Raw genomic sequence first — 24,681 nt, 5'->3', positions numbered from 1 at the left:
AGGGCCACTTCGGTCTATAACGCTATCTTGGGACGGCCTGACCAGAACCTGATTCGCGCCGTCACGTCAGCTTATCACCAGAAGATGAAGTTTATTACGCCAAACGGCGTGGGAGAAGTTCTAGGGGACCAGCCGCAATCCAAGGAGTGCTATGCAATGGCACTCAGGGGCAAGAACGCGGTAGAGTCGCTGCCGATTGAGTTACTCGATCTGAGGGATGAAGCTCAGGGAACTCAGCTCGCTGAGGACCTCATCTCCATCCCCTTGTGCAAGAATGATGATGAGAAGGTCGTTCAGATCGGCTCCTCACTAGACAGTGGCACCCGGCACAGCCTCACCCAGTTTCTTCAGGACAATGCAGACGTCTTTGCATGGGCTCCTATTGACATGCCCGGCATCGACCCAGAGGTCAGCACGCACAGACTTGGGGTTGACCCAACCTGCAGGCCGGTGAAGCAGAAAAGGAGACACTTCGCCCTTGAAAGGCGGCAGGCGATTAAAGAAGAAGTGGAGAGGCTCTTGAGAGCTGACTTCATTCGAGAAATCCAATACCCGGACTGGTTGGCAAACGTAGTCCTGGTAAAAAAGACAAATGGGAAGTGGAGGACCTGCGTTGATTTCACTGATCTGAACAAAGCCTGCCCCAAGGACAGCTATCCGCTCCCAAATATCGATCAGCTCATTGATGCCACTGCAGGTCACGAGCTACTGAGCTTCATGGACGCCTTCTCCGGATACAATCAGATCAGAATGTATGAGTCAGACATACCGAAGACTTCCTTTGTAACAGACCAAGGAACCTACTGCTACCGTGTCATGCCCTTCGGCTTGAAAAATGCCGGGGCCACGTATCAGAGGCTCGTTAACAAGCTCTTCCGGAACCAGATTGGCCGCAACATGGAAGTCTATGTCGACGACATGCTGGTCAAAAGCCGAAGTGCGCAAGATCACGTCTCCAACTTGAAAGAAACATTTCAAGTCCTGAGAGAGCATAAGATGAAGCTCAATCCCACCAAGTGCACCTTCGGGGTTAGGTCCGAAAAATTCTTAGGGTTTATGGTAAGCCAAAAGAGGGACAGAGGCCAATCCGGAGAAGATAAAGGCCGTGGTGGAGCTCACTCCACCAAAAATCATTAGAGAAGTGCAGCGGCTAACAGGAATGGTGGCCGCCCTGGGGCGCTTCATCTCAAAGTCTGCAGAGAGGTGCCTGCCCTTCTTCAACGCCGTCAAAGGACTCAAAACCGCGCCCTGGACAGAGGAGTGCCAGGCCGCGTTCGAAGAGCTAAAGCAGTATCTGTCCTCTGTACCACTGTTAACAAAGCCAGAACCGGGTGAGGAGCTACTCTTGTATCTGTCCGTGAGCCCCATGGCCCTAGCAGCTGTCCTAGTTCGTGAAGAACTCGGCCAGCAAAAATCGGTCTACTATGTTAGCAAGGTCTTGCATGATGCCGAAATCAGATACCAGCGGGTCGAGAAATTGGCATATGCCCTGATCATAGCAGCCCGGAAGTTGAGGCCATATTTTCAAGCTCACACAATAAAGGTCCTGACCGACCAACCGCTCAGGCAAGTTCTCCATAAGCCGGACACCTCAGGATGGCTAGTGAAATGGGCCGTAGAGCTGAGTGAATTCGATATCCAGTACGTGCCGAGGCCAGCAATCAAGGCTCAAGTATTAGCAGACTTTGTGGCTGAGTGCACCATCCCCCAGCAGATCACCGAATCCGAAATTGCCGAAACCCCGGCTGCGGAAAAGGTAATCACAAATGAAGAGCAACTAGAAGATGCAGCTGAAGAAGAAATCATCCCCATACCGGCGGGACAGGATCCATCCCCTGGCGGACCGCTCTGGGAAGTATACGTAGACGGATCTTCAAATAAGGGCGGCTGTGGAGCCGGTCTGGTTTTAACTCGGCCGGACAACTTCAGTATTGACTATGCCCTGAGGTTCAGATTCCGCGCATCCAACAATGAAGCTGAATATGAAGCCCTCCTCGCCGGAATGAATCTGGCAGTCCAGACTGGTGCCCAAATACTAAAAGGCTACTGTGATTCTCAGCTGGTTACAAACCAGATTCAAGGGGTCTATGAGGCCCGCGACGAGCGCATGATCAAATACCTCTCCAAGGTCCGCCATTTATCCACCAAGCTCAAAAGTTTTGAAATCATCAGAATCCCCAGAACAGAAAATGCAAAAGCAGATGTGCTGTCTAAGCTGGCCGCGTCCGGATACACAACTCTCGGGAATATATGTATGGAATTTCTCCAGAAATCCAGTATCGAGAATAAGGCCGCTGAAGTGATGCAGGTGGAGCACGAGTCCTCCTGGATGGACGAGATCATCGATTACCTACGTAGTGGGAAACTACCCGAAGCCAAGAAAGAAGCCCGCAAAGTGACACAAAGAGCGGCCCGGTTTTCCCTGGATGGTGAGAACCTCTTCAAAAGGTCTTACACCCTCCGTACTTAAAGTGCCTCCGGCCCAGCGATGCCACGTACACCCTGCAAGAGACGCACGAAGGTATTTGCAGCGAGCATCTAGGGGGTAAGGCCCTGACGATCAAAGTGTTGCTGAGAGGTCTGTACTGGCCCACATTAAGACAAGACGCATTGACCCTGGTCAAGAAGTGCGAGAGATGCTAGAAGTTCTCTCCCACCATTCACCAACCTGCCGTGTTTATGGCCCCGATCATCAGCCCACTCCCCTTCACAATTTGGGGGATGGACATCTTGGGCCCCTTTCCACCGGCCTCCGGAAGGTGCACGTTCGTAGTAGTGGCCATCGATTATTTTACCAAGTGGGTGGAGGCTGAACCTCTAGGCTAGATCACAGAGCAGAACGTACAGAACTTCTTTTGGAAGTCAGTGGTTTGCAGATTCGGGATCCCACGCATCTTGATAACAGATAACGGTAAACAGTTCGACTGCCGGAACTTCCGGTAGTTTTGCTCCGACTTGAAAATCGAACAGAGGTTTACTTCAGTAGCACATCTGCAGACTAATGGGCAGACAGAAGTGACGAACAGAATCCTGCTTCAGGGAATTAAAAAGAGGCTGGATGATAAGGCTGGCCGATGGGCAGATGAGCTTTATCATGTCCTGTGGGCGTATCGCACCACCCCGCGCGCACCAGCGGGTGAAACGCCATTCAACCTGTCCTTTGGAACCGAGGCAGTAATACCAGTCGATGTAGGCACCCCGTCTCCCAGAGTCACCAACTTCATCGAGCAGCTCAATGATGATGGGCTCCGGGCGAACCTCGACTTGCTGGAAGAAGCCCGGGAAGAGTCTCGAGTCAGGGTCACGGCTTACAAGCAGAAAGTGTCCAACTATCATGATTCGAGGATACGTCCTGGTGGCGTCTGGATCCGGGTCTGCGATCGCGCGGTCGGTAGAGGGCCTCCGCGGGGTCTGCAATCACAAACAAAAGGGGGTCAGGGGGTCCGGGATGGGTCCCGGACGACCACTTCGACACCCAAGTCAGATCCTTCAACCAGTCAATATAAAGAACAGCTAGAAAGGGAGGGGGTTTTGACCAGGGTTACCAGGGCCGGTGCGCGGGGACATTTCTGGGTGCATAAATGAGTGAGTCAGAGGGGACTAGCAGGGAGGGCAGGATGGGATTCCTGGCCTCCTCTGTTGTTGCCTCGCCTCTTTTTCCGGTATTGCGGGGTGGAGGATGGGTGAATTCCCGGCTTTCCGGGGTCTGAAGGAAAAAAAAAGGTCCTCCTCTTCTTCCTTTCCCTCCCCTTTTAAAAGGGGGTGTGCGGCCCTTTTCATCATTATGGAGGAAAAAACTTCCTTTGCAGGATTGGGCCGTCCCTCTGCCTCGCCGGCGCGCGTGGCTTTGGCGGCCATTTCCTTCCCTAATTTGTGATGATGAGGCCTGGGTGGTGAGAGTGCCCTTTTCATCATTATGGAGGGAAAAACTTCCTTTGCAGGATTGGGCCGTCCCTCTGCCTCGCCGGCGCGCGTGGCTTTGACGGCCATTTCCTTCCCTAATTTGTGATGATGAGGCCTGGGTGGTGAGAGGGCAACACGTGGCATGAATGTGTGGTCTTTGCCCTTTTCCAACACCCTTCTTCATGATGGTTGGGCTCTGCTCGTGCATGGATGACACGTGGCGATATCTGCTCGTGCAGCCGTATTTGTGCCCCATCATAACTCCCCCTTACTCCTTTGGTCCATTGAATGGGCCAAGGGAGTAACGTTATGTTCGAGGTAAGTCATGATGAGGATATTTACGAGGGCTCCGGGGTGCGAGGAGACGTGCTGTTTTATCTGGCGGCTGTCCTTGGGAAGCGGCAGCGTCGTTAGGGAGGCTGCGTTGTCTCGAGGCACCAGGATTTCTTTTCCGAGTTTAAAAGAGGGGAATTACCCTGGTGTCTTTTTGTGGCTCTTCGTCGCTCTTCTTCTTTCCTTTGCGGTAGGGTTTTTTTTTTGTATATTTTCCAGTAACATGTCTGGCTCTTCTTCACGGGTTAGGGGCAAGACCTGCTTCCTCCAGGAGTCGTCGAGCGACCCTGACTTGTCCTCCGATCCGGGGGAGGATCTCGTGGCTCGTCGGAAGAAGGCTAAGGGGGGCCCGGGCGCTTCGTCGGGCTTCCCCCCCTTTCGCCTTTCTTCCCTGCCTAGGAAGGACAGATTGTCCAGGTCCCGTGTTGCTCGGGAGTGGTCGTTTTTCTCTCGAGCCTATCGTCAGGGAACGGAACTGCGTGGGCGTGTTTCGAAGATGGGTCGGGAGATCGAGGACTTGAAGCGGGAAAACGAGGCTCTTCAGAAGAAAGTTCATCTTCTCAACGAGCAGCTGTTGGAATATGAGGTGGACCCCTTGCTGGAGACCTCTTGGGAGGAGGAGGGGAGCTCTTCTGGGGAGGAGTCGTTCTCCGATTAAGCTTTGGCTTTTTATGTTTTCCTGCGTGTCTATCCTTCTCTGGCGGGGATCTCTGAGGCCTGCGTGCCCTGTGCTGTTTTTTGGTTTCTCTTTATTTTGTAGGCCTATGGGCCAGGAGGATGTTAAGGGGTAGCTTATGTGTATTTGGGCCATATCTCTTAATGTTGTTGTTGGCTTGTGATGGAGAATCTCTGTGTTTGCAAGAATTTGCGATGCTCCGACCTTTCCGGGCGCTATCTCTGTTTTTTTTTTTTTTTTGGCGGCGGGGGGGGGGGGGGGGGGGGGGCCCGAACCTGCGTGGGGTCGGGATAGCAAGGCGTGTCGAATTCGTATGATTTCGCCCTTTACCCTCTACTTCCTTTATGAAGGTTAGGCTTTATGTAGATCTGGGGACGACACGTGGCGTGCTCCGGTGATAGCGCCGTCTTTGCATGTTATCGTGATGTGGCCTTTAATCCATGGATTGGCCTCGGGGAGCGGGCCCGTTGGCATAGTTAAAGGATAATGTGGTGAAGGCGTTTATGGGAGCATTGGGGTGCGAGCGGATATTCTGCTCCGTCCGGCGGCTCCTTCCCGAGGCGCCGCTTGGTTGTTCAGTAGGAAACGGACACGCGGGTAGTAAGTGCTTCATTTTTCCACACCGGGTGTCCTATAAGGGTTCTATAAAGGGGTGAGCTTTCCTGAAGTCAGGAATATCGCCCTTTGTCTCTTGTTCGCCTCTTTGATATCTTCCGGCCTTTCTTCAGGCTTTGTCCGAGATGTCGTCGCCTTTCCAGGGTCCTTTTGCGGGCGGCGATCGCAGGTCTGATCGCGACAGGAGTCGTCCGAATAACCCCGAGGCAAATTCTGGCGGGTTGGGGCCTCAGCGAGGGGTTCCGGAGGGGGACGTGGATCATCCTCCTTCCCTGCACGAGGGGGAGTCTCATGAAGCGTTTATCCACCGCAACCGTTCCTTCTTTTCGTGCGTCCATCATAGGGGAATGGAGGTTTTTAGCCGGATGAGGGACATGGATCGGGAGATTGCTGCTTTGCGCGCGGAGAACGATCTGCTGAGGAACCGGGTGCGTTGGTTAAATGACCAGGCCCGTTTGGCTGGGAATCGGCGTTGGGGAAGCTCTTCGGACGGGGAACAGAGTGATAGGGAGATTTCTGATGCGGAGAACTCTTTCAGCGGCCAGTCCCTCTGAGCTGATTGCGGTGGGAGTTCGAGATTTTTGGAGGAAGTCTCTTGTCTTTGCGCTTTCTCCTTCTTTTTTTTTGTCTTAGGGATCTTGAGGGCTTCGGGCCTGCGTGCCTATTGTCCTTACTTCCCTTTTTATAGGCCTTTGGGCCAGGAGGAAGTGGTTTATGAATGGCGCCTTTCTTTTTCCTGCTTCTGATGTGTGTTTTCTCCTTTCGTGTTTGCTTTTCTTTTACATGCTTGCTTTCTCGCGCATTTTTGAGCCCTTGTCGCTGCGTTCGATATTTTTGGCCCGGTGGTATTTTGTATGGGATATCTAGTTATACCTTTTTTCATCTTGTGGAAGGGTATGTCGGGCCCTTGTGACGGGGTCCGAGCCCTTTCTTTACGAACGCAGTTTTGTCCATCTGGTGGAGGTGTGTGGATGGCTTGTTGGGGAAGTTATGTCGTGGGTAGGGGTAGAGACGTCCTTTCCGTATGGCGGTTGCCTTGGGTTTCTCAATCGGCGCCACGTGTGCGCGTCCCATCGACTTAGAAAGGGCGGGAGTTCGAACGACAGGTGTCTGAAATACTCAAGAGGGGGGGTGAATTGAATTTAACTCAATATTAGGCCTTTTGAAAATTATCTATAAACCCTAATTGGAATTTTTCTTCACTTAATTAAATATTTGGTTAGTGCAAATATAGTTGAAAGAACAAAGTGAAATGCCAAACCAAAACAATAATGGAAATGCAAGAGTGAGAAATTGACACACCGATATATAGTGGTTCGGCCAACGGCCTACTCCACTCTACTCAAGGTCGCACTTGAGGGATTCCACTATAGGAGACCTCCACGATGCCCGGCTCCGAGGCGGTTACAAATCCAAGGGATATTAAACAAGGATGCCCTTACACCTTTACAAAGACTCTCCTTCTCCGCCGAGTTCTAAGCGGTTGCTCTCTAGGGAATTAAAAAGGGAATGCCCTAGCCACCTATACAAGATTTGAAAGAGAGTAGCTTGGCTTCTTCTTGAAAGCTAGATGCTCTTTGTAGACCCTTGATTGCTCTTCAAAGATGGTGATTTGCAAGTGAAAGCACTACTATATCCAAACTCAAAAGATTCACAAGTGAAAGGCAAGTTTGGGATGAAAAACAAAAACTCAAGCTAAAATGGATTGCAAGTGTTTTTGATGCTTAAGGATGTTTTTCAAAGATCAAGAGAGAGTGAAAAACTTCTCTACATGTTGTATATATAACCACACCAAAGAATATGACCGTTTGGGGGTGGACATATCAAAAACCAACAATTAATTTGAATCCCAACGGCTATTTTTTAGTCTGTCGCGAGGTTCTCGGAGTTCCGAGAACCATTCTCGGAGTTCCGAGAATTCTCGGAGTTCCGAGAAATATTCTCGGAGTTCCGAGACAACGGCCAGAAGAAATAAAATTTCTACTGGACCATTTCTCGGAGTTCCGAGAAAGTGTCCAGATGCTACTGGACCTTTTCTCGGAGTTCCGAGGGAACTCTCGGAGTTCCGAGCTCGGAGCTCCGAGAAAAATTCTCGGAGTTCCGAGAAGCCTAAAAATCCGCACTTTTTGATTTCTATTGCAAATTTGATTTTTAGCTTTTGGAACTCAACTCCTATGGTTATTTTGGAATGTTTATGAGGGTCCCAACATGTTGGTCCACCACATAACCATTCACTAATGCATTTTAAGTTCTTAAGTGTTCTTTGAAAACCAAGTTGAAAACACTTTGCCTTGACTTGGAAATCTAAAGAGAAAGGATGTACAATGATACCTATGTAGCTTTCAACTTCTCTTTAGTCTTGGTCTTCAATTGATCTTCCATCTTGTGTATGCTTGCTTGAGAGATGAGGTGAGCTTCACTTAGCTCCTTTGACTCTTGTATGGGATATCTCCAAGCATGACCATGTTGTGTGTTGGTTTCTTCAATGATCAATCCTATCTCAAACACAACACTTCAAAGCAAATTGATTAGTATTCAAAAACACAATCAATTATGTTTAGAATCATCAAAACAAGATAGGAGAGTAGACCCTTGGGCTTACAATCTCCCCCTTTTTGATGATGACAAACAAAATTGATTATGAGGTGTGTGTGGAGTGACATAGTAGGCAAGTGAATACTAGAACTCCCCCTCAATATATGCACACATATAAATGATACAAGTTATAAGCAAGTGGTGCATATAGTCAATTGAATAGATAATCAATTTCAAACTTCTCCCCCTTTTGTCATCGACAGAAAGGGTGTAAAAAAAATAGGAGTGGATAACTCCCCCTGAATCAATGCTTATGGTATAAAATTATATATCCAAGTAATGCACATATACCTGTTCATGATCGAGATGTTGACATATGTCAAGATGTTAGGTATTTTAATTAAAGTGAAGATACCTCTCCAACTTAGAAAAACTAAGAAGGCTAAGAATATCAATTGAGTGATTTTTAAGATTAAAAATTTGACATCTCATTCATGCAGATACTACCAAACAAAGATTATATATATAAATACTATATAGATAAGCTGGTTAAAGGCACAAAGTATTTATTTGGCAATTTCTTTGATTTGATCCGCACTCCATATGTTTAAGGCACCTCGGATATAGCAAATTCTATCATCACTAAGGGGTTTTGTAAAGATATCCGCTAATTGTTCTTCAGTGTTGATATATTTTAAGCAAATATCCCCTTTTTGTGAGTGATCTCTGATGAAGTGGTGCCTAATCTCAATGTGTTTTGTTCTTGAGTGTTGTATGGGGTTCTTTGTTAAGCTTATAGCACTAGTATTGTCACATTGGATGAGAATATTTTCCATTTTGATTGCATAGTCCATCAATGTGCTTTTCATCCATAGGACTTGAGCACAGCAAGCTCCAGCTGCCACATATTCTGCTTCTGTTGTGGACAGAGCTACTGAATTTTGCTTCTTGCTAAACCATGAAACAAGTGATTTACCCAAGAATTGGCAAGTCCCACTAGTGCTTTTCCTATCTACTCTACATCCAGCAAAGTCTGCATCTGAATATCCGATGAGAGTGAAGGAAGATGATCTTTCATACCACAGTCCTAGACTTTGGGTTCCTTTTAAGTACTTGAAGATCTTCTTAACTGCCGATAGGTGAGATTCTTTAGGATCCGATTGAAACCGAGCACAGAGACAGACAGTAAACATAATGTCTGGTCTGCTGGCTGTCAAATAGAGCAAACTACCTATCATACCCCTATACAATTTCTGATCCACAGATTTGCCAAATTCATCTTTTTCTAGCTTAGCAGTAGTACTCATGGGAATTCTTGATGTCTTACTGCTATCCATGCCATACTTCTTTAATAACTCCTTTGTATATTTTTCTTGATTTAAAAATATTCCATTTTTGTATTGTTTAATTTGGAGTCCTAAGAAGTAGGTTAACTCTCCCATCATGCTCATTTCAAATTCATTTTTCATTAAGGTTGCAAATTCATCACACAATTTTTGATTAGTTGAGCCACAGATGGTATCATCCACATAGATTTGGACAAGGAGGATATCATGATTTTCTCTTTTGATAAATAAGGTTTTATCCACCTTTCCCATCTCGAATCCCTTTTCAACTAAGAAAGTGCAAAGCCTCTCATACCAAGCTCTAGGAGCTTGCTTTAATCCATATAAAGCTTTATCAAGCCTGAAGACATGATTTGGATGTTTGAAGTCTTCAAAACCTGGAGGTTGCTCAACATACACTTCCTCTTGGATATAGCCATTCAGGAAGGCACTTTTGACATCCATTTGATATAGTTTAAATCCTTTATGAGATGCATATGCCAAAAGTATCCTAATAGCCTCCATACGGGCAACAGGAGCAAATGTCTCATCATAATCTATCCCTTCCTCCTGATTGTACCCTTGGGCTACAAGCCTAGCTTTATTCCTAGTGATAATTCCATTTTCATCCAATTTATTTCTATACACCCATCTCGTGCCAATGACTGGATGATCACTAGGTCTAGGTACTAGCCTCCATACCTTGTTCCTTTCGAATTGACTCAACTCTTCTTGCATGGCCATCAACCAATATTCATCCTTTTCTGCTTCCTTGATGGATTTTGGTTCCAATTCGGATAGGAATGCCAAATTATTGCTCACACTACGATAGTATGATCTAGTTCTTACTGGCAATGTGGCATCACCTAAGATTTGGGATTCAGGATGATCAACCAATGTTCTCCTATCCCTAGGTAATGAGGCATCATTTTCATTTTCTACTTCCTCACTAGGTGGTGTATGACTAGTAGAAGCATGAGGAGGAGCACTCAATTTTGGAAAAAGATGTTCAACAGGTTCATCCTCATCATGTGGCATTTCTTGAGGTGTTGGCTCTCTTTCATCAAATGTCACATGCATGGATTCTTCTACTACTAGGGTTCTCCTATTAAATACTCTATATGCTTTGCTATGAGAAGAATACCCTAAGAATATTCCATCATCCGACTTCTTATCAAATTTATGTAAATTATCTCTAATGTTCAAAATGAAGCATTTACATCCAAACACTCTAAAATAGCTTATATTTGGTTTCAAGTTTTTCCAAAGCTCATAAGGTGTTTTCTTAGAGATTGGCCTTAAGTATACCCTGTTTATGATATAGCAAGCGGTGCTAACCGCTTCCGCCCAAAAATATCTAGGGAGATCATTTTCATGCAACATTGTTCTAGCCATTTCTTGGAGAGTTCGATTCTTTCTTTCTACTACTCCATTTTGTTGAGGTGTTCTAGGTGCGGAAAAATTATGTTTAATGCCATGTTCATTACAGTAAGTGTCAAAGTGTACATTTTCAAATTCCGTTCCATGATCACTTCTAATGTGGGAGATGGCAACACCTTTTTCATTTTGAATTTGATTGCATAATGTTAGGAAGTTTTCATAAGTTTCATCTTTATGTCCTAGAAATATGACCCATGTGAATCGTGAGTAGTCATCAACAACTACAAACACGTACCTCTTTCCACCTAGGCTACTAGTCTTCATTGGTCCAAAAAGATCCATATGAAGTAGCTCCAAGGGGTAGGAAGTTGAAATCATATTTTTAGGTGCAAAAGTGCTTTTCAATTGTTTTCCTAATTGACAAGTTCTACAAATGTGATCCTTGATGAATTTGAACTTAGGCAATCCTCTAACACTTTCTTTTGAGGAGAGGGTAGAAATGAGATCCATTCCGGCATGACCCAACCTCCTATGCCATAGCCAAGAATCCTCACTAATGGCATTTAGACAAGTCACTTTTTGGAGTCTAAGATCATCTAGTCCAATTGTATAAATGTTATTGTCTCTAGACCCTATGAATTTTACTTCTCCATTTATCTTATTTTTAACAATGCATTTGTCGGGATTGAAGACAACTTCAAAACCATTATCACATAATTGACTAATGCTAATAAGATTATGGGACAAGCCATCAACAAAGAGTACATCATGTATGGGAGAGGTAGAGTTACCTATGGTGCCTTCACCTTTGACCTTTCCTTTCTTGTCATCTCCAAAGGTAACTTCTCCACCATCCTTGAGTGATAGTGATGCGAATTGAGTGAGGTCTCCAGTCATGTGTCTAGAGCATCCACTATCAAGGTACCATGTGTTCCTCTTGTTGTGGCTTTTAAGGCATACCTACATAGGAATAGGCAAGTGAGATCCCTTAGGTACCCAAATCTTCCTAATCTTGCTATGTTCATTTGTTTTCACTTTAGAGTTCAATTTGATCTTATCTTGTTTAGCATGTAAGCAAGCAACTTTATAATGACCTAACAATCCACAGTAAAAGCAAATTTTGGTACTACTAGAGGAAGTCTTTTCGAGTTTGTTTTTATAGTTAGATATTGTGGTATTCCATCTATGTCCAAGTCCACTTTTATCACTTGACATTCTTTGAAGATTTACAAGTTTATCCAATTTTAATGAACTATTTTCAAATTTTTCAAAGAGTTTCTTGAGTTCATCATATTCAAAAGATAGTTTACCGTTTTCATGCTTTAGTTTGTTATTTTCAATAGAAAGATTTTGTCGATTTTCATTCAAAGTCTTAATGGTAGCATTTAGCTCATGAATCTCTACTTTGCATTTTTCATTTTCATCATCTAAGAATTCATGATCCTTTTTTAACCAACCAAATTCTTTTGTCATGTTAGCAAGAGAATTTTCAAGTGATGCAATTTTATCAAATTGAATTTCAAGTTCATCATTTGCACTTTGTAAGGAATCTAAAACTTCTTGTAAGATAATGACATCATTTAAAGTGTTTACCTCATTGTTGTCGTTTGTTGAGGCCATGAAGCACACATTTCTTGCTAATAGGCAATCTTCCCCATCATTTTGTTCGCCTTCGCTTTCAATCTCCTCATCCCATGTGGCGGACATTCCTTTCTTGCCTTCTCTTCTCTTGAAGCGGTTGTTTGAAGTAGGTTCATTGTTGAGTGGACAATCCGGGCGAATGTGTCCAAGCTTCTTGCAACCGTAACATCGGGGTTGAGAAGATCCATCACCAACTTCTTCTTTCTTCTTGAATGGAGGATTGGTCCTTCTATTTCTCATGCCTCCCATGTTTCTTTGCAAGAACTTGATCCTTCTTGTTAGGAGAGCTACTTCATCCTCGATGTCTTCCTTTGCATCTTCACTTTCACCTACATTACAAGCAAAAGCAATTCCTTTTCCTTTTTCGATTTTAGTTTCGATTTCGGGTGCTTTTGTTTTGAAAATCATTTCATGTGTGATCAAGGACCCTATAAGTTCATCTAGGTTCAAAGTGTTCATGTCCTTGGCTTCGGTGATTGCGGAGGTTTTGGATTCCCAAGACAAAGGTAGGGACCTAAGAATTTTAGTTACTAAATCTCTATTGGAAAATTGTTTTCCAAGTCCCCTTAATCCATTTACAAGGTTGGTGAATCTAGTGTACATGTCGGCAATTGTTTCATCGGGTGTCATTTGAAAAAGTTCGTATTGCCGAAAAATATGGTTCATTTTAGATTCTTTAACTTGATTGGTTCCTTCATGGGTGACTTCTAGAGTGTCCCAAATTTCCTTAGCCGAATTCAAATTTGATACTCTATTGAATTCTCCGGGAGATAGAGCACAAATGAGAGAATTCATGGCTTTGGCATTATAATTCGAAGCTTGTTGTTCGGCTTCGGTCCAATCATTTAAATTTCTTGTGGGTAGGATATATTCATTATTAATTGCTCTCCACATTTGATAGTCTTGAGTTAAAAAGATTTTCATTTTAGTTTTCCAAAAACCATAATTTGTACCATCAAAATAGGGTGGCCTAGTGTTTGAATAACCTTCATGATGTTGAGGGTAGTTTGCCATTTTTGAATCTTTACTCTAAACCGGTTAGGGTTTTCAAAAAAAATAGAGACGAGGCTCTGATACCAATTGAAATACTCAAGAGGGGGGGTGAATTGAATTTAACTCAATATTAGGCCTTTTGAAAATTATCTATAAACCCTAATTGGAATTTTTCTTCACTTAATTAAATATTTGGTTAGTGCAAATATAGTTGAAAGAACAAAGTGAAATGCCAAACCAAAACAATAATGGAAATGCAAGAGTGAGAAATTGACACACCGATATATAGTGGTTCGGCCAACGGCCTACTCCACTCTACTCAAGGTCGCACTTGAGGGATTCCACTATAGGAGACCTCCACGATGCCCGGCTCCGAGGCGGTTACAAATCCAAGGGATATTAAACAAGGATGCCCTTACACCTTTACAAAGACTCTCCTTCTCCGCCGAGTTCTAAGCGGTTGCTCTCTAGGGAATTAAAAAGGGAATGCCCTAGCCACCTATACAAGATTTGAAAGAGAGTAGCTTGGCTTCTTCTTGAAAGCTAGATGCTCTTTGTAGACCCTTGATTGCTCTTCAAAGATGGTGATTTGCAAGTGAAAGCACTACTATATCCAAACTCAAAAGATTCACAAGTGAAAGGCAAGTTTGGGATGAAAAACAAAAACTCAAGCTAAAATGGATTGCAAGTGTTTTTGATGCTTAAGGATGTTTTTCAAAGATCAAGAGAGAGTGAAAAACTTCTCTACATGTTGTATATATAACCACACCAAAGAATATGACCGTTTGGGGGTGGACATATCAAAAACCAACAATTAATTTGAATCCCAACGGCTATTTTTTAGTCTGTCGCGAGGTTCTCGGAGTTCCGAGAACCATTCTCGGAGTTCCGAGAACCATTCTCGGAGTTCCGAGAATTCTCGGAGTTCCGAGAAATATTCTCGGAGTTCCGAGACAACGGCCAGAAGAAATAAAATTTCTACTGGACCATTTCTCGGAGTTCCGAGAAATTGTCTCGGAGTTCCGAGAAAGTGTCCAGATGCTACTGGACCTTTTCTCGGAGTTCCGAGGGAACTCTCGGAGTTCCGAGCTCGGAGCTTCGAGAAAAATTCTCGGAGTTCCGAGAAGCCTAAAAATCCGCACTTTTTGATTTTTATTGCAAATTTGATTTTTAGCTTTTGGAACTCAACTCCTATGGTTATTTTGGAATGTTTATGAGGGTCCCAACATGTTGGTCCACCACATAACCATTCACTAATGCATTTTAAGTTCTTAAGTGTTCTTTGAAAACCAAGTTGAAAACACTTTGCCTTGACTTGGAAATCTAAAGAGAAAGGATGTACAATGATACCTATGTAGCTTTCAACTTCTCTTTAGTCTTGGTCTTCAATTGATCTTCCATCTTGTGTATGCTTGCTTGAGAGATGAGGTGAGCTTCACTTAGCTCCTTTGACTCTTGTATGGGATATCTCCAAGCATGACCATGTTGTGTGTTGGTTTCTTCAATGATCAATCCTATCTCAAACACAACACTTCAAAGCAAATTGATTAGTATTCAAAAACACAATCAATTATGTTTAGAATCATCAAAACAAGATAGGAGAGTAGAGCCTTGGGCTTACAGTGTCAAAACCCTAGCCCTTTTTAAAGCCTTTTTGGGGATTTCATTTTTTACTTTGTTCCTTCGTCTTCCTCGATTAGAACGGATTTTTCTCCGTGGCGATTCTTCTACGTGTTGTTTGTCGTCCACGCTTCGCTCGGTGAGTTCTGTGTCTTTGTTTCATAGCTTAAGATGTCTGTTGCGACTGTGCCTCAGAGCCCCTCTTCCGCGTCTGTAGAGGTGGTGGAGAGGGCTCCGGTGAGAAAGAGGAGGCGGTTGTCTGTAGAGGGTGGGAGCGGCGTCGCTGAGGATGTGCGGCAGCCGACGGAGTTGAGGGATAGTTCCGGGACCTTCGGGTCGTCGGTGGGGGCCGCTACTTCGGAATCTCCGGCTCGAGTTTCTTATGCTCGTGGGGCGGAGATTGGGGACATTCGGCCTGGCGCCGTTATTTGTCCCGGCCGGGTGGCGTGTTTCAGGAATACTTTGGAAAAAGGGGCGGCGGAGAAAATTAGGAGGGAGTTCCATATCCCCGACGATTATGGGATTAGAGTCCCCTCCTTTGTAGAAGGGGTGTGTGGGGGTACCACGGAGGAAGAGGTAGCTTTTCTACGTGGAAGCTTTCCGGGCGGGGGTTAGGTTTCCGCTCTTGGACATTATAATAGAGGCCCTCGAGTTCTACCAGGTGGCTCCTTCCCAACTGGCGCCTAATAGTTGGCGCACACTCCTGGCCTTTGTGGCCAAGGCGGGTCTTCATAAGGTTCAGCCCACCCTTCCGCTGCTCCGGGCCTGCGTGGCCCTCAGTCGGTTGGTGAAGGGGGAGGACAGCTGGCTTTATTTGACCCAGCGTCCTCAGGTGAAGATTGCAGCAAACTTGCCTTTGTCCATCAAGAAGTGGAAGGAGGAGTATGTGTTTGTTACCCCTCCATCGGTCGCTGGCTGGGATTTTCCTCGTTCTTGGAGGCGCTCTGTTGAGTGGCGGAGGAAGTCCCTTCCCGACGAGTCTGACTATAGCAAGTTTGACTTGTGGAAGCTCGCTTCTGGGGAGGCTATTGACGTCTCCGAGTTTAGATGGGAGAGGAGCCTGAAGAGGTTTGGCTTGGTGGGAGCTGTGGAGAGGAGGGTCCGTTGTACGGGCGAGGGAACGGGGGAGAGTTCAGCCAGCTATCGAGGTGAGCCCCTCCCCTCTTCCTCTCTCTTTTTTTTTTTTTTTTTTTGGTTTTCCTTTGTTTTGAGCGATTGTTATTCTCTTGTTTGCGGCAGGAGAGATGTCTTCTTCTGGTGACGTTGGTAAGGGGAAGGAGGTTGCGGCGGTGACAACGGGCTTGTCGAGCCGGAAGAAAATTCCTTCTGACTTTATGGCCGCGGCCAGGCTGGGTCGGTCGCAAGCGAGGCTCGCAACATCTATGCCTTCCAGCACCTCTGGTCGAGCGGTTGGAGAGAAGGGGCCGGTTAGTTCCTCACCCCCGGGGTCTGAGCATCCTGCCAGGAGGGTCACCAGCCGCGTGGCGCGTCCTTCAATCTTTACGGAGGACGTGCCAAGTCGGATGGAAGGGGCGGTAATGACTAAGCTTCTTCTGGAGCGGGCGGAGCTTCCCCCGCAAAGTTTCCAGATGCGAGGGGAACTGTTTAAGCCTGGCTGAAGGATAGGTGTTGAGGACAGCGTTCTTGCGAATCCCCGGGTTGGGGTGGAGCTAGGGGTGACAACTGCCCTTCCTTGTGACGAGGCTGAGCTGAAGGGCTATGATCGTAGGGCCCTGGGGGCTCAGTATTTTCAATCAACTTCCTGCGTAAGTAATGGGTTGATGGTATTTTCTCTCCTTGCTGTCTTCGAGATTGCATGTTGGAATTTTCCTGATAACTTGCCTTTTGCAGTCCCAAAGTTATGCCAGGAGGATGGTGCAGTGCCTTCTTGAGGATGAGGCTGAGATAAGTGCTGTGGGGGAGCTGAACCGGCAGTTACGCGAGGAATTGGGCAGAGCCCGGGCGGAGAGAGCGACCTTTGATGACACTGTTGCTCAACTCCGGGAAGATCTCCGGGTAACTGTGGTGGGGAGGAGTCGTGCGTCGGACAAGTTGGCGCTGGCCCGGCGAACTCATGCCCGGGAATTGGCGAAGGCACGGGAGGAATGGCGCGACTCTGCGGAGTTTTTTAAGGCTGCGGCTGCATTCAGCGTGGATATTGAGATTGATGCGTTTGCTGAATGCCGGCGGCGCGTTCAAGAGGTCGATCCCTCCTTCCCTCTCGATAAGCTGATGCATGAGTCTGAGGTCGATCCTTTGCCGGCACCGGCGGAGGTGGCGGAGCCGGTAGGAGAGGAGGTGGCTGCCCCGGTGGATCGCGTAGTTGCCGAGACTTCCGAGGGGGGCCCAGTGATGTTGTGAATGCCTCGGGGGGCTTGATCTTTTCTTTCAATGTTCCTGGTTATTTGGTCTGTAATAACTTTTGAACTACCTATTTGTTGTTGTTTGTTGTGTAACCGTATTGACATCTCTGCATATACATGATGTGCCGCGAGGTTTTCAAGGTCCTCAGGCCTTTGCGAATTGTGTTGGTGAGAGTATTCTTAGTGCACCCCGTAGGGCGTCTGTTTATGGGAGGACTATCTTCCCCTCGAATGATCAGTTCGGGGTTAATGGGTCCCGCCTGCCCTTAAAGGGGGAGGTCTTTTTTTCATGGGGAGCGTTTTAGGGTATTCTCGGGGGGATCGGGCCCGATGTTACCTCTGTCTCACTCCCTGTTTTCTTTCGGGTCCCTCACTTATCGTGGGCCGGAAAGTGGAGATGTACGCTGCTTTTGTAGAAGTGCTTTTCCATTAATTTGTTGACAAGAATACATCTTTGCTTCTAGAACACAAAAAGGAAACCAAAACACTTGTCATATTTTTAAAAGAAAGGCACGGAACTTACCCTGTCGTTTTACTGATAGAACTTTCGGAGGTTGTCCATGCTCCAACTGCGAGGGACCGGGGTCCCATCGAGGCGTTCTAGTTGGTAGGCCCCGGGTCGAAGTGCTCGAATGACTTTGTACGGTCCTTCCCATTTGGGTGCGAGCTTACCCGTGTTGCGGGGGTCTGATACCTCTGCACGCCGTAGCACCAGATCTCCGGGCTTTACCGAACGCTTTTTTACCCGGGCATTGTAGTATCGTTCCACCTTTTGCTGGTAGGAGGCGGTTCGGAGGAGGGCTTGATCTCTTTTCTCGAGCACGAGATCGAGGTTGTTCCGGAGGAGTTCGGAATTTCCCTGCTCGTCGTAATTCGCGGTGCGGAAGCTGGGGAGGCCAATTTCTAGCGGAATGACCGCTTCGGTCCCAAAGGTTAAGCTAAAAGGGAATTCTCCAGTTGCGGTCCGTGGTGTTGTTCGATAGGCCCAGAGGACGCTAGGGAGTGCGTCCAGCCAGTTTTTTCCGTCTTCTCCCAATCTCTTCTTGAGACTTTGTAGCAAAATCCTGTTGGTTACCTCGACCTGCCCGTTGGCCTGCGGGTGTGCTACGGAGGCGAAACAGTGTTCGATGCTTAGGCTATCGCAGAATCTGCCAAATTCGGCGCTTGCGAACTGGGGACCGTTGTCTGTTACAAGGGTCTTTGGAATGCCGAAACGGCAAACGACGCCGTGATAGAAGAACTTCTCCGTCGCTTTGGAATTGGGTTTCACCACGGCTTTGACCTCAACCCATTTGGTGAAGTAGTCGATGGCGACGTATAACATCGTATGCCCCCCGGGGGCCTTGGGGAATGGTCCGAGTAGATCCATGCCCCACATGGCGAAAGGCAGGGGTCCTGCTATCGCGGTGTACGGTGTAGCCGGTTGGTGGGGGGTGGTTGCGTACCTTTGGCATGGGCTGCATTTTTTGACGAATTCCTTGGAGTCCCTAAGGACCGTGGGCCAGAAGTAGCCGTGCCTTACGATTTTCTGGGCTAGGGTCCTGCCACCTCCATGGTCTCCGCAGATCCCTTCATGTACTTCTCGTAGCGCGTAGTCTGATTCGGAGGGCACCAGGCACCGGAGGTACGGCCATGTGTATGACCTTTTGTAGAGCCTGTGCCCGTGGACCACGTAATGGGCGGCTCTTGCGGTTAGGCGCCGGGCTTCCAGCTTATCTGCGGGTAGTATACCGTTTTTCAGGTATTGTATGATGGGGTCCATCCAGTTTGGCCCCGGTGGAATCTCCAGAACTTGCATCTCGTCGATGCTGGGGTGGGGCAGGATTTCTGTGAGCACGGTGCCGAAGTCATGGGTTTCTTCGGCGGCCATTCTTGATAATGCATCCGCTCGGTTGTTCATGTCTCGCGGCACCTGGAGGATCTCTACCTCTCCCATCCCTTGCAGTTTTTCCTTTACCTTGTGGAGGTATCTTTTCATTCTGGAGCCCTTGGCTTCGTATGTTCCGTTTACCTGGTTAACGACAAGCTGTGAGTCGCTATAGACTTTCAACTTGCCTGCGCCGAGCTCCGCGGCTAGACTTAGTCCTGCTAGTAAGGCTTCGTATTCGGCCTCGTTATTGGAGGCTTTGAAATCCAACCTGAGGGCATATTCCAGTGTGAACTCTTCCGGGCCATGGAGGACCACTCCCGCTCCGTGTCCTTTATTGCCGGCGGAGCCATCAACGTACAGGATCCAGGGGGTTTCGCTGTTCTGTGCCGAGGGGTCTTGCATCCCGTCGTCGCAAACCGTGTGCGCAGTGAGGCCCTCGCTGCTCTCCATTGTTGCTGGCTCTTCGGCCGGGGCCGTGAATTCCACTATGAAGTCAGCGAGGGCTTGAGATTTGATAGCCGGCCTTGGGCGGACTTGTATGTCGAACTCGCCCAGCTCGACGGCCCAACTTACCATCCTACCCGAGGTCTCTGGTTTCTGGAGAATCTTCCTGAGGGGCTGATCGGTTAGCAGGACTATGGGGTGGGCCTGGAAGTAGGGGCGGAGCTTCCGAGCGGCACTGACGACTGCGAGGGCGAATTTCTCTATGTTCGAATATCGGATTTCCGCACCGTGGAGAGTCTTGCTCACGTAGTACACAGGGTGTTCCTTTTTGTCGCTTTGTTTGGCTAACACCGCGCTTACTGCCGTGGGGCTGACGGCCAGATATAAAAATAGCTCTTCCCCCGGCTCGGGTTTGGCGAGTACGGGCGGTGTCTGGAGGTATTGCTTCAGAGAGTCGAAGGCCTCTTGGCAGGCCGGGGTCCATTCGAATTCCCGTATGTTTTTTAATTGTTTGAAGAAGGGTTGGCACTTCTCTGCTGATTTGGGCATGAATCGGCCGAGGGCCGTGATTCGCCCTGCGAGCCTCTGTACTTCTACTGCTGTCGTCGGGGGTTCCATGTCTAGGATGGCCTGGATTTTTTCTGGGTTGGCCTCGATCCCTCTTTGGCTGACCATGAACCCCAAGAACTTTCCGGAAGTTACCCCAAAGGCGCATTTCGCGGGGTTCAGCTTCATTCGAGCTCGTCGTAGGGTATCGAAAGTTTCCTGAAGGTCGGAGATGTGTCTGGCGGCTTCCAGGCTTTTTACCAGCATATCATCGACATATACCTCCACGTTCCTTCCAATCTGCGTTTGGAATAGCTTATTCACGAGCCGCTGGTAGGTGGCACCTGCGTTTTTTAACCGGAAGGGCATGACAGTGTAGCAGTAGACGCCCTGATCGGTGATAAACGCTGTTTTCGGGATGTCTGGCTCGTGCATTTTGATCTGATTGTAGCCTGAGAACGCGTCTAAGAAGGTGAGGAGTTCGTGTCCGGAGGTGGCGTCGATGAGTTGGTCTATGCGCGGAAGGGGATAGGGGTCTTTTGGGCAAGCCCGGTTGAGGTCGGTGAAGTCTATACAGGCCCGCCATCCTCCGCTAGCTTTCTTGACCATCACGACGTTTGACAGCCACTCGGGATACCGGATTTCCCTGACGAATCCGGCTTGTAGCAGTTTTTCCACTTCGGGCTTTATGTGAGTTTGGCGCTCTACTGCGAAGTTCCTCTTTTTCTGCCGGACGGGTTTAAGGGCGGGGTTCACATTCAACTTGTGGACGGCCATTTCCTTGGGTATCCCGGGCATGTCCTTGGCGGACCATGCGAACATGTCTTTGTTTATTCTGAGGAAGTTGATCATCCGGTCTCGCAGAGGGCCTGTTAACATGGAACTTACCCGGACTTGTCTCTCCGGCTGATCTTGGGTCAGGGAGATGGAGTCTAGCTCCTCGGCAGGCTCTCCTCTGATTGCGCGAGCCCGCTGCCGAGGGTCTTCACTGCCGATTGTGAAGTTTTCTGCTGGGGCGTTGGTTCCTCTTAGGCTTGCCGCGTAGCACTGGCGTGCTATCATTTGCTGTCCCTTGACCTCTCCTACTCCGTCCGGAGTGGGGAATTTCATCTTGAGATGGGGGGTGGAGACTACGGCTCCCAAGTCTCTGAGAGCAGGGCGCCCAATGATGGCGCTGTAGGTGAACGGTATGTCTACGACCAGGAAGGTGGTCAGGATGGTTTTCTGCAAGGGGTACGCCCCGAAAGTCACGGGCAAGTCGATCTTGCCGTCTACCCGTACGGATGCCCCGGAGAAACCGTAGATGGAGTATTCCGCGGGTCCCAGCCTTTCCCTGCCCAGTTTCATTTCTTCGAAAGTTCCGAGGCGTAGCACATTGACGGAGCTTCCTGTGTCCACCAAGATTTTTCCTATATCGAAGTTGGCGACGACTAGCCTGATGACCAGTGCATCGTCATGCGGGACTTGTAGCCCGTCGAGGTCTTTGTTGGAAAAAGTGATGATCTGGTTTTCATGGGGCGGATTTGTTCGGGCCTTCTTGGAAGGTATGTCCATGGAGAATACCCGTTCCGCGTATGCTCGCCGACCGGCTGTTGTCGGCCCTCCCGCTGCGGGTCCGCCTGCGATGATATTGATTTTTCCTATGATGGTAGGCGGTTGCTCGCGAGCCTGTGGCTGTTCGGGGGGCTCGCCTTTTCGGGGGCGCTGGTGGCGGCTCGTGTCGTGTCTGCTGCGGGATCGACGTCGGCTTCGAGGGTGATGCCTACTGGGGGATCGGTGTCGGCTTGTGGACCGGTGGCGGTTCGGTGACCGGTGCCTACCTCTGGGTTCGTCGAGTGGGCACTGGGCCTCGCATGGGCTTTTGTCAGGACTCCTGAGGTACTGGTTTAGGTGTCCTTCTTCGGCCAGTCTTTCCAGCTGGAGGCGGAGGTGGAAGCAGTGGTCAGTTTCGTGGCCGTGGTCCCCGTGGAATTCGCAGAATTTCCTGGCGGACCTCTTCTTTGGATCTGTGGCCATTTTCCTGGGGGGGGTCAGGAGACCCTGATCCCTAATAGCTGATAGAACGTGGGAGAGGGGGAACTTTAGCGGGGTGGTTCCCAGCCTTTCGAAGATGGGGATAGGGTTACGGCCCGTCTGTCTTTCATCGGTTCGTGGCCTTATGGCCCTTCGGCCGTCGCTTTTTCTCTCGTCGGGGCCGGGCTGATTCTGTTCTCGAGCGCAGGCTTCTTCTGCTCGGACGAACTTAGCAGCCTTTGATTCAAGCTCCTGTAGGTCCCGTGGGGGCTTGAGGGTGAGGTGCAGCTTAAGATTCGGATCGGTGGTGGCATGCTTGAGTGTGGCGACCGCTATTTGGACGTCCATGTTGGAGAGTTGGGCCAATTCGGCGTTGAACTTCAACATGAAGTCTCTTAGGGTCTCGTTTCTACCTTGGCGGAGGGCTAGGAGGGCGTCCGCAGGATCATGGCGGAGGCGGTTGTTGGCGAACCTTGTGCTGAACTTTCGTCCGAATTCGTGGAAGGATGCGATGGAGTCGGGCTCCAATCTCATGTACCAGTCGTTGGCGGTTTTTCTTAGTAGGGATGCAAAGGCTCTGCACATGAATCCATCCGACGCGCCTCGAAGCGTCATTACTCTCTTGAAAGTCTGGAGGAACTCGAGGAGGTCCGTGCTCCCGTCGTATAGACCGAAGCGGGAGAGGTCTATGCCTGCTTCTGCGGGGGTCTTTAGGACCTCTGAGGTGAACGGGGATGCCGTTTCCCTTTCCCACTCATCGAGGATGCCGTGGGCGTAAGATTTTTTCATTTCTAGTTTTACCTCTCGGATCTGCCTTTGTAGGTCCGCTATTGGATCCAAGCTGGGCGGTTGTGCCGAGGTTGCAACTTCTTCTGCCCGAGCCAAGGGCGGTTCCCGGAGATGGGTATCTTGGACAGGGGGGGCGCGGCTGTTAGTAACCTGTCTCCTGCTGCCTCGCTGATGTCCCCCGGCTGCGTGGGGCAAGGGGCTATTTGTTGATGGGGACGGCGTTCTGCGAGTCGGTGCTCGCTTTCGCCGGGGATGTCGTTCCCCTGACTGTTCCTCGTTGCCTTCGTCGTAGGCTTCTGTCCGGTCTTGTGTTGTCCCGGGCTTTTTCGAAGCCGGGAGAGGCAAACGTTGGAGTAGTTCGTTGCGGAGTTCGTTGAACATCTCCATGGTGGGGACCATCTGCGGCGTGCTAGAGGAGGGTCGGGGTCGGTCCGAAGGCGGTGAGTTTCGCTCTTGGGAGCTTGAGGAGCTGGCTTGTGCGCGCTGGGCCTGACTCCTGGTTATTACCCCTGTTTCTGGCTGTTGGGTGTGGTTTCTCATCGCCATAAGGCGTTCAGTTACTCGACGAGTCCCACGGATGGCGCCAATATGGTGGCGTCTGGATCCGGGTCTGCGATCGCGCGGTCGGTAGAGGGCCTCCGCGGGGTCTGCAATCACAAACAAAAGGGGGTCAGGGGGTCCGGGATGGGTCCCGGACGACCACTTCGACACCCAAGTCAGATCCTTCAACCAGTCAATATAAAGAACAGCTAGAAAGGGAGGGGGTTTTGACCAGGGTTACCAGGGCCGGTGCGCGGGGACATTTCTGGGTGCATAAATGAGTGAGTCGGAGGGGACTAGCAGGGAGGGCAGGATGGGATTCCTGGCCTCCTCTGTTGTTGCCTCGCCTCTTTTTCCGGTATTGCGGGGTGGAGGATGGGTGAATTCCCGGCTTTCCGGGGTCTGAAGGAAAAAAAGGGTCCTCCTCTTCTTCCTTTCCCTCCCCTTTTAAAGGGGGGTGTGCGGCCCTTTTCATCATTATGGAGGAAAAAACTTCCTTTGCAGGATTGGGCCGTCCCTCTGCCTCGCCGGCGCGCGTGGCTTTGGCGGCCATTTCCTTCCCTAATTTGTGATGATGAGGCCTGGGTGGTGAGAGGGCGACACGTGGCATGAATGTGTGGTCTTTGCCCTTTTCCATCACCCTTCTTCATGATGGTTGGGCTCTGCTCGTGCATGGATGACACGTGGCGATATCTGCTCGTGCAGCCGTATTTGTGCCCCATCACGTCCCAGAGAATTCCGAGCAAGGGATTTAGTCATTAGAAAAGCTGCTATCTCCTAGCCGAAAAAGGTCGGGAAACTTTCTCCGACCTGGGAGGGACCGTATCGAGTGAAAGAGGTGATTCGCCCGGGCAGTTATAGGCTGGAAACGCTGGAGGAACACCTATTACCCCATGCATGGAACTCAAAGAATCTCCGGAAATACTATCAATAGCCAATCGCCAGTCGTAAAAGGTGACTTTGTAAATGTAAATATTGTTGAAAATAAATGATAAAGACTCTTTTGCAGATCTCCGCGTACTATTGGAAACCCAGTTCACTAAAACTAGGGTACTCGACGCTTGGTTCGCCACGGCCCGTCTCCGCAAAGACCGG

The 24,681-nt window shown here is 48.7% G+C and overlaps 1 protein-coding gene across 1 annotated transcript; it reads left to right on the top strand.

The window, feature by feature from the left end:
• The first annotated feature begins 1,159 nt into the window (after nt 1–1,159).
• Nucleotides 1,160–2,470, top strand: LOC143861481 (uncharacterized). Its single transcript, XM_077372407.1, has one exon. It carries the CDS (start codon nt 1,160–1,162, stop codon nt 2,468–2,470), a length of 1,311 nt encoding a protein of 436 aa, XP_077228522.1.
• Nucleotides 2,471–24,681: the final 22,211 nt, after the last annotated feature.

The sequence above is a fragment of the Tasmannia lanceolata genome, unplaced genomic scaffold (assembly GCF_043159265.1).
Source record: "Tasmannia lanceolata isolate RefF3 unplaced genomic scaffold, GAP_Taslan_0.1 ptg000037l, whole genome shotgun sequence".
In the NCBI taxonomy this organism is placed as follows: Eukaryota; Viridiplantae; Streptophyta; class Magnoliopsida; order Canellales; family Winteraceae; genus Tasmannia; species Tasmannia lanceolata.
The sequence above is the reverse complement of the archived record's forward strand: the minus strand, read 5'-3'. Positions and strand labels throughout refer to the sequence as shown.

Excerpts from the sequence above, each read along its gene's own strand:
- LOC143861481 (XM_077372407.1), top strand. The coding sequence starts at position 1,160 with ATGGTGGCCGCCCTGGGGCGCTTCATCTCAAAGTCTGCAGAGAGGTGC.